This window comes from Dermacentor variabilis, chromosome 7 (assembly GCF_050947875.1).
Source record: "Dermacentor variabilis isolate Ectoservices chromosome 7, ASM5094787v1, whole genome shotgun sequence".
NCBI classification, from domain to species: Eukaryota; Metazoa; Arthropoda; class Arachnida; order Ixodida; family Ixodidae; genus Dermacentor; species Dermacentor variabilis.
The window spans coordinates 81,631,466-81,645,885 of NC_134574.1; the positions used below are offsets into that span (position 1 = coordinate 81,631,466).

The 14,420-nt window shown below is 47.8% G+C and overlaps 2 protein-coding genes across 2 annotated transcripts in view; one reads left to right on the top strand and one right to left on the bottom strand.

The window, feature by feature from the left end:
• Positions 1-6,977: 6,977 nt before the first annotated feature.
• LOC142586870 (uncharacterized) lies at positions 6,978-8,552 on the bottom strand. Its single transcript, XM_075697745.1, has 2 exons — positions 8,240-8,552; positions 6,978-7,899 (listed from the first exon to the last, which is right to left on the bottom strand). Exons 1-2 carry the CDS (start codon positions 8,353-8,355, stop codon positions 7,059-7,061), a joined length of 957 nt encoding a protein of 318 aa, XP_075553860.1. The 5' UTR covers positions 8,356-8,552; the 3' UTR covers positions 6,978-7,058.
• A 1,890-nt stretch (positions 8,553-10,442) lies between these two features.
• LOC142586872 (uncharacterized) overlaps positions 10,443-14,420 on the top strand; it is a 31,677-nt gene continuing 27,699 nt past the window's right edge. The window contains exon 1 of the mRNA XM_075697746.1: positions 10,443-10,540. The gene's annotated coding sequence lies outside the window, so the exon portion shown is untranslated. The remainder of the gene's footprint in view (positions 10,541-14,420) is intronic.

The following is a 14,420-nucleotide window of genomic DNA, read 5'->3' on the forward strand; positions in this document are numbered from 1 at the left end:
ATTCTTATAGGATCAAGTTTGATAAGATCGACAATGACACCAGGCTGCATTGAGATGAGAAAATTGCACAATGCTTACACATACTTAGACAACTCCAGTGGTGTATCTGCGTGAACTTTTCTTATGCCGAGGGAGCTCCGCTGCGAGCCGTTTTGGGCAGGATTTGGACACCATGTCGAAAATCACACGTCTATAACGTGTTTCCGACTCTCAAAATGGCGTCCGGCGCCTTCAACCAGCAAAAGCACAGTATTTAAGATCCGTATTTTAAATCCTGGGGGTGCCACCCTACGAGGCGTAGATTTGGACACCTCCTATCGGTTCCTGATTCAATGTATGCGCGCGCCACCTATGAAAAAAGCACGTAGCAGGCTTATGTGGCATTATATACACTGTGTCGCAACTAATTTTAGCCAGAGTTTTAACATATGCCGATGCACTCTAAGACGACGCGACCAAATGCATATTGCTGTTGTATGCAGTAAGTCACACTATTTTTGGTATTGCGCTTAATTGTATAATTAGTTAAGATTAGTCAACCAACTTCTGAAGCAAGGAAGTAAGGCAAAAAAAATCAATTTAGAAAGTTGAGCGGTTTGCAAAACGTCAGATTAAACAGTTTATAACTTTCTATACGTATTAAGTATTTTTTTTCCCGCTGACTACAGATGCCCGTGAAATACAAAAACATATATATATACCACGTGAGATTTCCTCTTGCGCGCCGTGGTTGCAGCGCTCCCAAACGTTCCGCATACAAACATATATGGTACAAACGAACAGCGACGCAGGCGTTGGTTGTGCGATTGACACCAGCTACCGTTATCGCTTGCGCTGCGATAACGGTTGCCCTGTCGCCTTTTAAGTGGCAGCACACCCGGCTAAGTGCTATGTTCGTTTGTCGCACTTAACAGTCGCAACACAATCGCACTTTATGTGCGACTGTGTTGGCTGTCAGGTCAGCTGCCGGATCGTGAGGGGGCAATCCTATTATGCACCCGGCGTGATTAAAGTTCATGCGTACGCCCAGTGTTGAGCAGCAGTTGGAGCCCAAAATTAGGGGTGTGCAGAGGTTTTGCACCACGATGAATGGGACACTTACACTTTTTTTGCGAAAGCAGCCACAGACATCGAGATTTCTCCGAGGGATGGTAGACGATCTCCGTCAGCTAGGAGGTGGCCGGCTGGTGCGACCGCAGCCGTCTTCAGATGGCACTGAATGGGGATCCAATTGGGTATCGCGAAACTAAAAGCTGTCCCAGTGTCCGCTAGCTAGGGCTTGTTGCGTTTCGCCTGCGACACGTGGTTTTGCCGGCGCGACTGCGGCGGGGCGGCAGACATTTTGGCCCGATCGTCGTCGCCGCAACGCTCATCGGCAGGTGTTTCCAGGCGCGACTGCGGCGATGCGACCGCAAAGGATCACCCTCGCATTCCAGTCATTGTGCCAGAACCAGGCGCTGCGAAAGCAGGGATCATCCTCTCATTACAGTCATTGTGCCCGACCGGCAGCGCTACAACAGGGTGCTACGAGATCGTGCTCGACATGGTGCTACGGCATCGCTACAACAGGGTGCTACGAGATCGTGCTCGACATGGTGCTACGGCATCGCTACAACAGGGTGCTACGAGATCGTGCTCGACATGGTGCTACGGCAGCGCTACGACAGTGTGCGTCACCATTAGCCCATTGTACATTCACGTGCTCGTCTTTTGAGGGGTTCCTTCTTGCCCTCAACTGCGAGAGTATAAAAACAGCTGCCCCGGACGCCAAAAGGAGGGCTCCGATTTCTTCTGTTGAGTGAAGTGCTCTCCCGTCTCTCTACTTCGGTCAAACCTGACCGCCAACTCTTTGCGATGTTAAAATAAACAAGTTGTTTCGTTGTTACCAGTCGACTCATGCTTTGCCGGGACCTTCGGATGCTTCCAGTTGTACCCCAGGCCGCCAGGCCAACGCTACCCTTGGGGCTTGCGACCCAGGTACAACCACGGGCGTCAGCGCCGAGTTCCCAACAGATCGTACCAGCGGTGAGATCCAAACAGGCTTCAACGTTTTCCGGTGGCTCACCTAACTGGACTTGCAACGCGGGAATATTCGTAAACGGGCCCCATAATAGGAGAGTCGCGTGACAACTTACGCGGAGGGCCTGCCCTCGGTGGCCTGCGGTGAAGTTTTCCGACAAAGGGGCATTACACGCAGTCACGATTATAATGGCCTATCTCGTGCCGTTGATAGCAGCGCACAGCTGTAGAGCGCTGACGGTATGTGTCTCACCGACTGGCTTGGCCTGCTAACGCTTGCACGGAGAATGGTGGAGGAAGGACAGTGCAGTGGAGCATTGCGCCATGCGAGCCTCCAAGGCAAGAGAGGCAGCATGAACTGTAGACGGGCGGGAGAGACGGACGAAGCGTTGAACGTTGTCAATGATGGTCTCAATGGAGGCTTCGGTAGCAATGAAGTCGATGGTGGAGTTCGGACAACCAGCCAGTGCCTTCCACGACAGGCGCTCGACAAGAGCAGCGAGCTCTCTTGCAGGCTGCAGTGGCCCTGTTGCACGTGCTGTAATTCTGTAAGATGTTAAGTGCTGAAGATGGGCATCACCATGGTGGGACTCGAGTGGCGAGGCGAGGCTTGCGTTGTTGGGACGGTCGAATGCGGGCAGAAACTCCAGAAAATCAGCGGCAGCAGAACGAAGCTGAGCTACATGGATTTAACTGAGCTTTGTGGGGAGGTGGCCTGGAGTGGCGAGAAGCGACAGACTCAACCTGTACACGGAAAGGAGACCTTGGCGTGGCACCGTCAAAGGTAGGTGGTCTTCGGAAGGATGCTTGACATTGCTGCGCGAAGAAAATGGGGAAGGGATGTTGAGGTGCCGAGACAGGTGGAACTTGAGCAGTGGAAGCAGGCGACACGAGGCTGGAAACACGTGTGGTGAGGTCAGCGGTGCGACTGTCCGCAGGAGACATACGCTGGAGTAAACAGTTCTCAACAGAGAGCAGTCGCTGGTCAAGGCGTGCTTCAAAAGAGCCCAAGAGAGCCGCTAAGTTGGGCGCAGGTTGACGGTGAGTGCAATGCGAATCAGCAGGGTGAATGTTTGAAGGTGTCGTACCAGAATCTGAAGCCTGAGATAGCGGCGACGGTTGCGTAGTGGTGGCTTCGCTCGTGGGAAGGGCGTGGTCCAGTGAAATGTGCGATGACGGTGTCGGCATAGATTGCAGCACCGATGCGAGCGAAGGCATCGTACTGGGGGACGCCTTGCTGAGGGCTAACATGACCGCTGCCACCCAACATCTAACGGGAGTCCGTTGCCTTGAACGGATTCCAAGCGGTACGCGACACACCCAAACTTAAGCCGTTCCAAAGCTATTCCCCCGACCCACTGATGATGATGATGATGTCCTTGATGAGTTTGGCGCTTACCCACTCGCGGGGATTGGCCAAGAGTCGGCCAGACTTTGCTTAAGTGTGCAGAAAATGGAGGTAACAACCTAAAATTTTGTTACATGAATTTAGCCGAGAGAAAATCGAAACGGTTCAGTAGACTGTCATGCTACGTAGAGGGAAAAAATTATCTATAATATATCAATGCGGCAATACAGGAGGAATAAATAGAATAACATGGTCATCAATGAAATCGGTTTGATTCAATAATAAATTTTTCTAAGGCGAAGCACACATTCCTGTGTGAGTTCCCAAGCACAGACGCTCCGAAAGACAGTAGTACCGGAGTGTTCAATGGCAGGTCAAGCTGTCGCACTGTAATTTCTAATCTCATTTTCCTCACGGAGGAGAAACGCCGGCATTCCAGCAAGTAGTGCTCAATCGTCTCTAATGCATTGCAAAAATGGCACAATGGGGATATTGCCAGACCAGATCGGTGCATGTAAAAATTTAGAGATGGGACTCGACAACGTAGTCTCGTTAATGTAACTTCCGTTTGTCTTGTTTTGCAAAACTTCCTGCTCCAAGGGAATTGTAAGTGGCGTAGTTCCAAGGATGATTTAAGGTTCGATTGTGATGTTAAAAGGATGTATCTTCTAAACCTGGCGGACGTGATAAAACCCATCGTTGGAAGAAGGGGAAGCACTGGGCCGCTGATAGAAGCCTTGGCCAAGCTGTCTGCCACCTCATTCATAAATATGCCTTTGTGCCCAGGTACCCATATTAATCGTAAACTTCTCAAATGACTAGGAGCCAGTGAGTAAAAAGTTTTCAATATGTGTGACTCGCCGGGAGCAGTAAGTGAGGTGCACAGCGACAAAGAATCTGATTATTACCGCCGTTGTCCTGGAAGATTGTAGCTTTCGTAAAGCTAGGACAACAGCAAGGAATTCCGCTAGGTATATTGGAGTGAAGTCGGGAAGCCGAATAGAAAAAGACCAGTCCAATGATGATGAGAAAATTCCAACTCCTGCCTTTTCTTCACTCTGCGAAGCATCCGTTGCTATAATTACGTTAGTGTGGAGTTGATTCAAGTGATCCTGGAGTAAGCCGTTAAGAATATGCGAGGGAAGCTGCTTTGCATTATTTGGGTATAGGTCATCATAAGTAATAACTAGTGAATTTGAGATGCTGTTTTCCGTGATTATGTCATTTATATTTACGTCTAACGGATTCAATAACGATTGCGATACAATGACTTGTGGCGTGTGAAACCGTGGCCATCTGACTCCAAAAAATTGGACTCGTTGTTTGATGAAGATGGACTGGGATCTTCTTAGTGGGGATTCATAGAGCCTTATAAATGTTTGGACGGTAAGTATTTTAAATCTCATTTCAAGGCAAGGTAATCGTGCTTCCATGTAGAGCACAGAGTTGGCTACAAATTTTGGTAGCCCCAGACATAAGCGAAGCGCTTCCCGTTCCAGCAAAACTAGTGGGCGTAGCTTGTAAGCCGCGGCGCCGGAGAATAACACACAACCGAACTCTATTATAGGTCGAATATACATGCGGTAAATCATTATGAGTGTGTCTCTGCGCATGTCCCATCGATAATTACTTATCCTTCGTAATATCCCCATTGCACGAGAAGCTTTCGAAGATATATGGTCAATATGCTGACGCCAATCAAGATTACTATCATAAATAATTCCAAGCTACCGGACCTTTTCCACTTGTGGGATAGTGGAATGACGGTATGAAAGGGATATAGTAACTGGGTCTTGTAGGGGAAAGACAAGAACGGCACTCTTATTTATATTAAGGGACAAGCGAATACTGTCCAGCCATGCTTCTAGCTCGCATAAGTATTCCTGTAAGCATTCGTACAGAGACTGAATATCCCTTGCTGATGCAAAAAACGCTATATCATCAGCGTAAACGTACGTGCTTACATTTTGATGATGAGGAATGGAGCTGAGTAGGATGTTAAACAGCAGCGGGGACAAAACTGCCCCTTGAGGAACCCCGCGTGTTTGTCTGAATTTTCCCGATGAAATTCCGCTTTGAGCACAGTAAAACTCCCTGCCCTGCAAGAACTCGGCAGTCCACGTCACGAAGTAGTCTGGCAATCCAATATCCTGCATCCTCTTTATTAATAAAGGGTATTCCACACCATCGTATGCTTTAGAAATGTCTAATGTGACTAGGGCAGCATATTGTTTTTGGTAACGAGCCAACTGAATTCGGCTTTCTAGGTCGATATGTGCGCACCAAATGGACATCCCAGGTCTTAATCCAATTTGGCAGGGGCTCAATAATTCTCTTGTGGTCACAAACTGAACCATACGTGCGTTTAATAATCTTTCTATTAATTTTACGAAATTTGATGTGAGAGAAATAGGCCGAATATTGTCTAGGACATACCCTATACTCCCTATACTCCCTATACTCTATCCTGCTCTACTCTATCCTTCTCTTCCTCTTCTCCCACTTGCGGCGTTCTTCGCTACCGTTACAATGTGTATATCGATCTCTGGGACGTGTTGAATACGTCCACCGGACTTCCCTTGCACGATCGGGGCGCACTTTCCGCGTTCTCCAGATACCCTCTGAATGTACACAACGGACATTCCAGGGGATACCGGATGCATTGCGCGGGCACTACAGCTGGAGTCAGTGCAGCCCGTTTCGAAACTCGATTACCTGAAGCGCGTGGACAAGTTAGCGTCTCCACAATTGATTCTGCTAGTGGTTGGGGATGAAAGGGCGAGGAGTATTTCGGAGTGCGTGAACGCTGTTGCTAAGACTGAAAAAAGAGCGCAAATTGTGGACAGAATTCTACCCGTTCGTGATTTGATTCTAATTAAAGTTTCCACGTCTTGCGACAGACAAAGAAGGCCTGTTTGTAGTCTGAGATATGGCACTTTCGCAAAAAGAAAAAGACTCTGCGGCATCATAAAAGAGCTTTGTGCCTGCCTGTCCTCCCAAAAGTTCTAAAGTAAAAGAAAAAACCCGTTCCCTGCTCTTACACACAAATTAAATTTCAAGCGATTAGAATCAGCTTTCATGACAAATAACGAAGCACTTTACAGTCAGCTTTTTAATTGCGTCTGTTCGACGTTTTCCTTGAACACTATTCCTTTCCCTCTCCACAGCGTGGTAATGCTTATTGATGCTTCGATTTTCTCAGCATCAATAAGCCCATGCGAAACATAACTTCGGTTTTATCATGCTACACCAATCGCCGGCACCCGCGCAGAGGCTTCTCCGGAGTATACTCTGCCATCCATACAACAGGATGCGTTTTGGTGAGCACCCAAACCACTTCAATCTTGATACCAGCGCAAATGAACATCCATGTTGTAGTTCACCTCAAAGGCATGGCTTCCTCGCAGCTATGTAGTGTACGATATGAGCGCCATCCCATGCAAATGAGACTGCAATAAACTCCAAATCATGGAACCGGTAGCCTGAACTATATCTCGTATCATGTGTGGACAGTAATACATTCAAGAACATGAGTACAGGAATTGTAAATTTTCAACACAAGAGATGCAATCAAGTTGCAGTATGCAATAAGAAGTAACACACGATGCCGTTCACATTAATTGCAAACATTTATTACTTATAGTCACAAGTACTAAGCTCTTCAGCACTTTAGGTTGTCCGGTGGGGCTTATTAGTCTGAAAGGTCAAGTATGAGGTGCTTTAGCGTTTTGCTTATGACCGGGAGCGATGTATCGACTGTTCTCGACGTTATTCTTCCAATCGGTAGCCAGAAGATCTTAGAATCTTTGATTCGCCAGCATTGTTCCTCAATGTTGCGGATCTGCCGGGCCGAAAGGCGCGTGTTTAAAGCGAGGAACTCCTTGAAAAGCCACACGTCACGGATCATGGCATCCTGGGAAGACTGCGAAGAGCAGTGCATGCGGATCTCTAGACGTGCGCTGCCTTCGCTGGACATGTCCAATATGTCCACTACAGAGTTCAACGTGCGTATGGCTTCCGTCGTATCTTCAGCGACGTGCAGCTCTGCTCGCACGAGGTTGGGGAGCTTGATCAGCTTGGGTAGTAATAGCCCCTTGCCGCAGAGATCGTGAATGGCGATTCTCTCGAGGTATCTGCATCCATATAGGGTGTTCAAGGATGCAGGTGTGAGCACTTTCGCGCTAAAGGCGATACTTCTGAGATTGTCACGGCAGCTTTCGGTGAGCAGCACAATGTGTTTCTCTTGCATATGGAGGGCTGGCACGTCGAAGCGCTGTATCTCTGGCGGCGTGCGGAACCTCGAGTCGAACCAGTCCGTGCCGCAGCTGTCAAATATTGAGATGAATTTCAGCTTTCGAAACCGCTGAAGAGCTTGGGCGACGCTCACTTCGTTCTCGTTCCAAACGTCACTTATCTGGAGAGTCTGCAGACTGCCACAGTTCCGGGAGACGTGCAGCAATCCAACCGTTGAAATTCGGCTTATCGAAAGCCTCGTGAGATGTCGCAGGTGATGCAGGCCCTCCCAGCTGTCTCTGCGGGATATAAAGTCCGAGTTGAAGTGCAGTCGCTCTATACAAGGACAACTGAGGCACAGCCGCTGAAAAGCGTCATCATCGATGCGCACTTCGCGGGAAGCTAGCAGCGCTTTGAGGCACTTGAGGTGCTCGAGGGCGCATATGTCGACCGGCAGTAGCGTGTCCCTGCCGCGCAGCACGACGGTGTTGAGCGATTCGCAGTTCTGCAGGATGGTCGGCATGCTAGCATGCGACAATGCCCGGCCGGGGATCGCCAATTCTCTCATCAGCTTGAAGCGTTCCGAAGCCGATGCAATGACCTCAAGATAAAGAGGTCCCGTGGAGACGTCTAACTTACGGATCATCGTAGCTCTTTCCAGAACGTCGCGCACACGCTGGACGCTGCTTCCAAAACTTGAATCGATGCACACTTCCTTCCAGAGGCTGGGATCGAAGGCAAGCGTCTTCCACCATGCTGAGACTTCGGCTATGGTCGGCAGACAGTGCTGAGGAAGGTAAGATAGTATCTTTAGCGCAAGCTCAACTGGAAGTTCGTCAAAGTTCACCATTGTCGGTCCTTTTCGGCTCGCTTCTCCGGCTTCTGCAGCTACGATACGATTAATTTTCTGAAGTACTGACGCGTCTCGGTGTTTTCAGTTTCGTCCTCTTCTTCTTCCGCGATCGAGAACATGAAAGCGCGTGCGCGCGCATGTGGTCAACGTCGTCGTCTTTTTCTAAGCGGGATGCACGTTGTCTTGTTCGCGGGGCGTGCGTACAACCTGTGCATCTCAATAGCGACGATCATTACTGGATTCACACTTCCTGCAGTGCACATCAAGAAACCCTCCCCACTTTTCGCTGACATTTCTACGGTGTTCACGGAGGCGGTTACTTGTACAGCTCCCGCTCTGACCTGCATAAGTCTTACCGCAAGAAATCGGTATGCTATATGCGGTCGATTCCGCACAATCCACGACCGTGTCCTCGTGATTTTTGCTGCATCCAATCTTGTGAGAGGCGCCAGGATTGGTCATTTTGTCCACTTTGCTCGTCAGGAGCAGGAAAAACAACTTGAACGTTCGCATTTTGCCCAATCTTTTTTAGTCAACGCGGCAAGGCGCGAGGGAAAAGTGCGGGCATTGTGAGGGGAAAGTGCGGAGGGCTTCTTGATATGCACTGCAGGAAGTGTGAATCTAGTAATATAATCGTAGCGCTGTTTCCAGTTGCGGCCAAAGCGCAGACTCTCACCCGCCGTGGTTGCTCAGTGGCTATGGTGTTGGGCTGCTGAGCACGAGGTCGCGGGATCGAATCCCAGCCAAGGTGGCCGCATTTCGATGGGGGCGAAATGCGCAAACACCCGTGTACTTAGATTTAGGTGCACGTTAAAGAACCCCAGGCGGTCCAAATTTCCGGAGTCCTCCACTACGGCGTACCTCATAATCAGAAAGTGGTTTTGGCACGTAAAACCCCATAATTTTTTAAAGCGCAGACTTCGGTGAAAAAATCGATATGCTTGTCAATCTGTCACGAATGTGCCATCATCGAGAGAAGCAGCGGCCAACTGACGCGTGAAGTTATCGAGGCAGAGATGACTGATAGTTTAGGAGATAACTGTGTGTTCAAGGCCGTCCATTCCTTTAACTTCCAAGGAATTACAATACTTATGTCGTGACAGTTAATTATGCTAGCTGCGCTTACGTGATGTTCGGCCAAAAAAAAAAAAGCCTTTATATACCACTTCGCGGGTTTCAATAAAAATTTCGCAGGTTAGTGCTCGTGGCTCTTCTTTCGGCGTCCTCGTCTGGTTGTGCGCTTAAACGTTTTTGTCATGTCTTACCAACACGCTCAAACAGCTACATTATTGAGCTATTCATAATATCTTTAGAAAGAATAAGTATATACTATTAATAAAAAAAAACATGAACGCTGTGGGCTTTGCAGGTGCGTGTACTAGCTGACGGAACTACTTCTGAACAACGAAAGCATGAGCGTTCTGTAAAAGTTGGGACAATTAGTGGCAAAAATATAGCGTCGTACGTGCGAGGAGAGGTGCAATTTAATTATGAATTGAAATAGTCCGGTATACCTTAAACGGAAAAGCAGTGAGAAGTATGTACCAGCGAGCAACCTACTAAGTGGTTCCCACATAACCACCTTCTATAAAATTATCCTGTCAACTTAAGAAAAACAAAAAAACGTTTACCTACAGTGATCGAGATTAAAACAGGCAGCAAACTTTGTGTAGAAGAAGTACGGCTCTGGAAAACTTGTCCATGACACGTTCTGTACGTGCAATACACTTCGCTAAGTGGAAGGAACGCAGAATAAGGCATCTGATTATGCCGTCGAAAGCAGGTAATCCCTTTCGCAAAAGCGCATACAGATGGCTGTTAGAGAAAACAAAGATGGCTAATTCTGTTCATGAAAAACAAAGGGATTGAATTGAAGCGGTGTCTAAGATGTGTTAAGCCATATTTAAGAGCAAGGAGAACTTGACCACAAAGAGCGGCCTCATTTCTAACGAGTGCATCGGTCGTAACAAAGTGAACCGTGCGCTCAGCGTTATTGTGCTCACAGGAAAAAAAAATAAAGCGAAATGCGGCGAACTGTGAAAATTGTGACGAATGTGCGATCTTCGCCTCACCTTCGGCCATTTCGCGTGAGTATTAAGCCCTGTGCTCCACATTCCTAATACTGTTTGACTTGACTGCAAAGTGTAGTCTTAAGCAATGACCGACCTGAAGCGCTGACTGGTGGTAACAATATTGTCCTCGACGCCATTCAGCCTGAGGAACGCACACAGATGAGTGTCATTTCATAAATAGCCGATTTGTTTTCTTCTCACTTGTAATTTGTTTGTATAGGCAGTATTGTGTGGTAACAGAACATATGGAGTAACGGAAAGTTGCGGTTTCAATTTACGCTAGTGTACTAGGAGTCACTAATGTTTAATAATTCTTATACGAAAGCACGCTCGGTTGGTATACGAGCAGTACATTTGACGTTTTCCTGATCAATTAGAATCATGTTTCGTCTAATGCATATCAATAAAATGTTTGGTCTTACACTTAAGAAACAACAAAACAAATTAGGATCAACAGGAAGTAAATGCGCATTCTTATGTGCACCGAACCCGCCGCTGTAGCTTAGTGGATCTAGTGTTGGACTGCTAAGCACGAGCACGCGGGATTGAATCCAGTTCACGGCGGCCGCATTTCGATGGGGATGAAATGGGAAAGCACCCGTGTACTTAGATTTAGGGGCACGTTAAAGAACCCCAAATGGTCCAATTTATTCCCCCACTACGGCGTGCCTCATGATCAGATCGCGGTTTTGGCACGTAAAACCCCATAATTTATATTTGTTGTGCACCGTAGATATCATTGCACGCAAGTGACCAGTAGAACTTAACCTCACTTATATCCCTTTGGTAGGGGATAGTAAATTGCGGTACGGGGGGAACAGGAAACAATTTTTTTTGTTCTAATAAAGAAAATTGTACACTTTGGTGTACTTTATCATTTAAAAATATTTTCTTCCTATTGATGTGTGTCTTTTGCTGCAAGAAATGACACGTGTTCAATTTCTGCACAAGTCGTTGCATGTCGTGTGAAGGCCCTTACCAGGCTACACGTCTGGCAGCACGTATCCTTCTTGATGGGAAAAAGAAATGTCGCCGTACGGAAGTAATGGTTTTAATCACACGTCTCCACAAATCTCTTTGCAACTGCGGTGTGTCTCTGAACCGGGAGGAGGGGCCAACGCAGATAAACGGGGAAAAGACTACAAAAAGGGCCTTGAACGAAACAACGACTTCGCTTATTCTACAATGCGTTGAAAATTGAAGCCTATTCTTCGGAGCTGTGTGCAGTGCTAGGCGTCATGTAGGGAAGGGGGGCGCGAAATCTCATTCAGTCTTCCATAAACAAACATCCGTGTTTATCCGGTGCAGTAACGCGCCTCACGACAGCTGCTATGCTTGCTCGAACATACGTGGCACCGACGATCCTCCACCATTTTCCTCTCAGTAACTATCGATTAAAAAAAAAAATCAAGAGAGATCCCACGCCCTCGGAGAACCGGTGTTATGCGAAGCATCTGAAGTCGCCTGGGTATCTGGCGTCGTTCGGGGCTCTGCGAAGCGTTTGTGCAAGAAGATCAAGTGTGGACGTCACGCGAGAGCACGTGGGTGACGAAAGCGGTGAGACGACGACGTTGACGGCGTTACTACGGCAACGACGATGGCATGACGACTGATTCTTTTTGGAGTCCGGCGAAGAAACGTTACAACCTACTACGTTGTGACTGGGTCCATTCCCTAAGGCGGTACGGCGCGCTGTCACACGCACTGTGTACGTAGCGCTACCTGTTACGAGTAAAGGACAGGGAAACGCGGGCGGATGTTTAAGGACTTCCAGTGAAAGGCAACATCTCAAAGCGCTAACTTCCGCGTTATGAGAATAGGGCAAACTACTTGCTTCCGTTTATATGAGCATCTGATTGTTATGAGACTCGACGCACACGAAAGACGGCGGTAAGCTTGACTGCTACTCGCTCGCACCTCTGTAAGTTAAGGGAAACTGGGACACGCGCGCGTGCTTGCGCGCGCACATGTTTTCGCACGCACCAACCGTCTAAAAAGGACTACTTGGAGTAGTCGTGGGAGACGCACATTGGAGCACCGATATATTCTGCTGGGAGGACGCGTGGTTCGATCCGAGCTGCAAGCGAGTATTTCTTTTTACGAAAGAGACCCGAAACGAGGCGAGACAGGAACCTACCGACCCGGCTATACTGCAAAGTGCCTGGAATGAGAAAAAAATTGCCTGTGGTTTAACACTGTTAACCCTAGTTGAATTGCGAAAGCAAGAGCTGCATGGCTACGCTTCTTCTGGGGTCTCTTGAGCGCGTTGTCTCTTCCGCGCTCTCCATAACGACTAAATACACTGAGGCGAAGTGAATATATATATATATATATATATATATATATATATATATATATATATATATATATATATATATATATATATATATATACACACCCCGCGAGGTGACATCTCCTCTCCCTCTACCCCAGCGGTGCACATCTGGTGAAGCGAGCGGCGATGGCAGCGGCGTTACAGCGGCGTCGACGGAAGCGGCGTCGATGGCGGCGCCAACTGTTGGAGCGCGGCTGCGGCGTTGCTAGGCAACGGCGGCTCAAGGTCGTTCGTCGGCCACGGCATACGGCTGCCTGCATACGGCATACGGCGCGACGAGCTGAAATGGCTCGCTGGCTGGCGCAGTAAAGCTTTCGCTTTAAAAGAGCACTTCGCATTGCAGCCGTATGCTTTCCTTCCCACGCTGCAATTTCCTCCATGTGGTCACGTGGCTATTCGTGTTATGCACTCGGGACAATTCCCGAATCTTGAGCGCGATTAGTTTCATCAGAAAAAGCAAAACACATCACAGCTTTAGGTTGTTGCTAGTTTTTTTTTTTTTCTGACGAAGCCACGACACCCCAGGCATATGTAGAGTGTAGCTTGATGAAAATACATTTTCACCAACGAATGCCATTTTGTTTGTAAAGAACTGAGAGTTTCAGAGACAGAATGGATAGAAACAGCTAGCTGGCAACTGCCACCAGATGCAGAATGCCTGCCTGCACTAGAAGGAAAAAGCTTGAACATGAACGATTATGAACGCATGAACGCTGCAAAACAACATTTTTATATGGAGTGATTATATTCGGCAATTTGCAGAATTACGACAACTACCCGTGTGAACTCTGCATTCTCGATTCAGAAGAATCAACCACGGGGCTCCATTTTTTTTACGTTTGCGGAGCCCCTAGATGAAGATTAAATTATTCTTTGCGTATGCTGTTTCAGTCCACTTCAGTCAAGGCGCAACAAATGCCTTGTTATGTACATGGACTTATTTACTGTTTGCTATATACTTGTTTAAAGTTTACTTAAAAGTTCAATGTTGAAGCTACTATTTTGTTAAAAAACGCAGAGAGAAAAATAGCAGGCAGGCCACCATGACGTGCTGACAAGGCGGCGTCCATATTGGTTTCCTCGTACATAGTTCAGTGTCGAGCACAAATATAGAGTGCTCGAGACGAAGTCAGCTAAGTGGCAGTTTTCGTTAAATAAAAGAAAATATATATTCGGGGGTTTTATGCGCCAAACCCGCGATTTAATTATGAGGCACGCTGTAATGACGGACTCCTGATTAATTTTGACCGCCTGAGGTTCTTAACATGCGCCCAGTGCACGGTAAACGGGTGTTTTTCCATTTCGCCCCTGTCGAAATGCGGCCGCCGCGGCCTGGATTCGACACCACGCCCTTGGGCTTAGTAGCGCCAAGCCATAGGGACTACGCCACCACGGGCACTTATTTCTAGCTAAAATTAACAGTCATTGTTGACATCACAAAATAGGCAATGATATTGCCAGTGCACATCGGACGGAACTGAAAACAAAGGAATTTGAGAACGAAGCTGTATTTGCTTTGCACCGTGGTGTTTGGCATGGGTGTTCAGTCTTCAGACTGTC

Coding starts and splice junctions, on each gene's coding strand:
- LOC142586870 (XM_075697745.1), bottom strand. CDS start 8,355: ATGGTGGAAGACGCTTGCCTTCGATCCCAGCCTCTGGAAGGAAGTGTG. Junction 7,900..8,239: donor GGAAAGAGCTACGATGATCC/GTAAGTTAGACG, acceptor TATATCCCGCAG/AGACAGCTGGGAGGGCCTGC.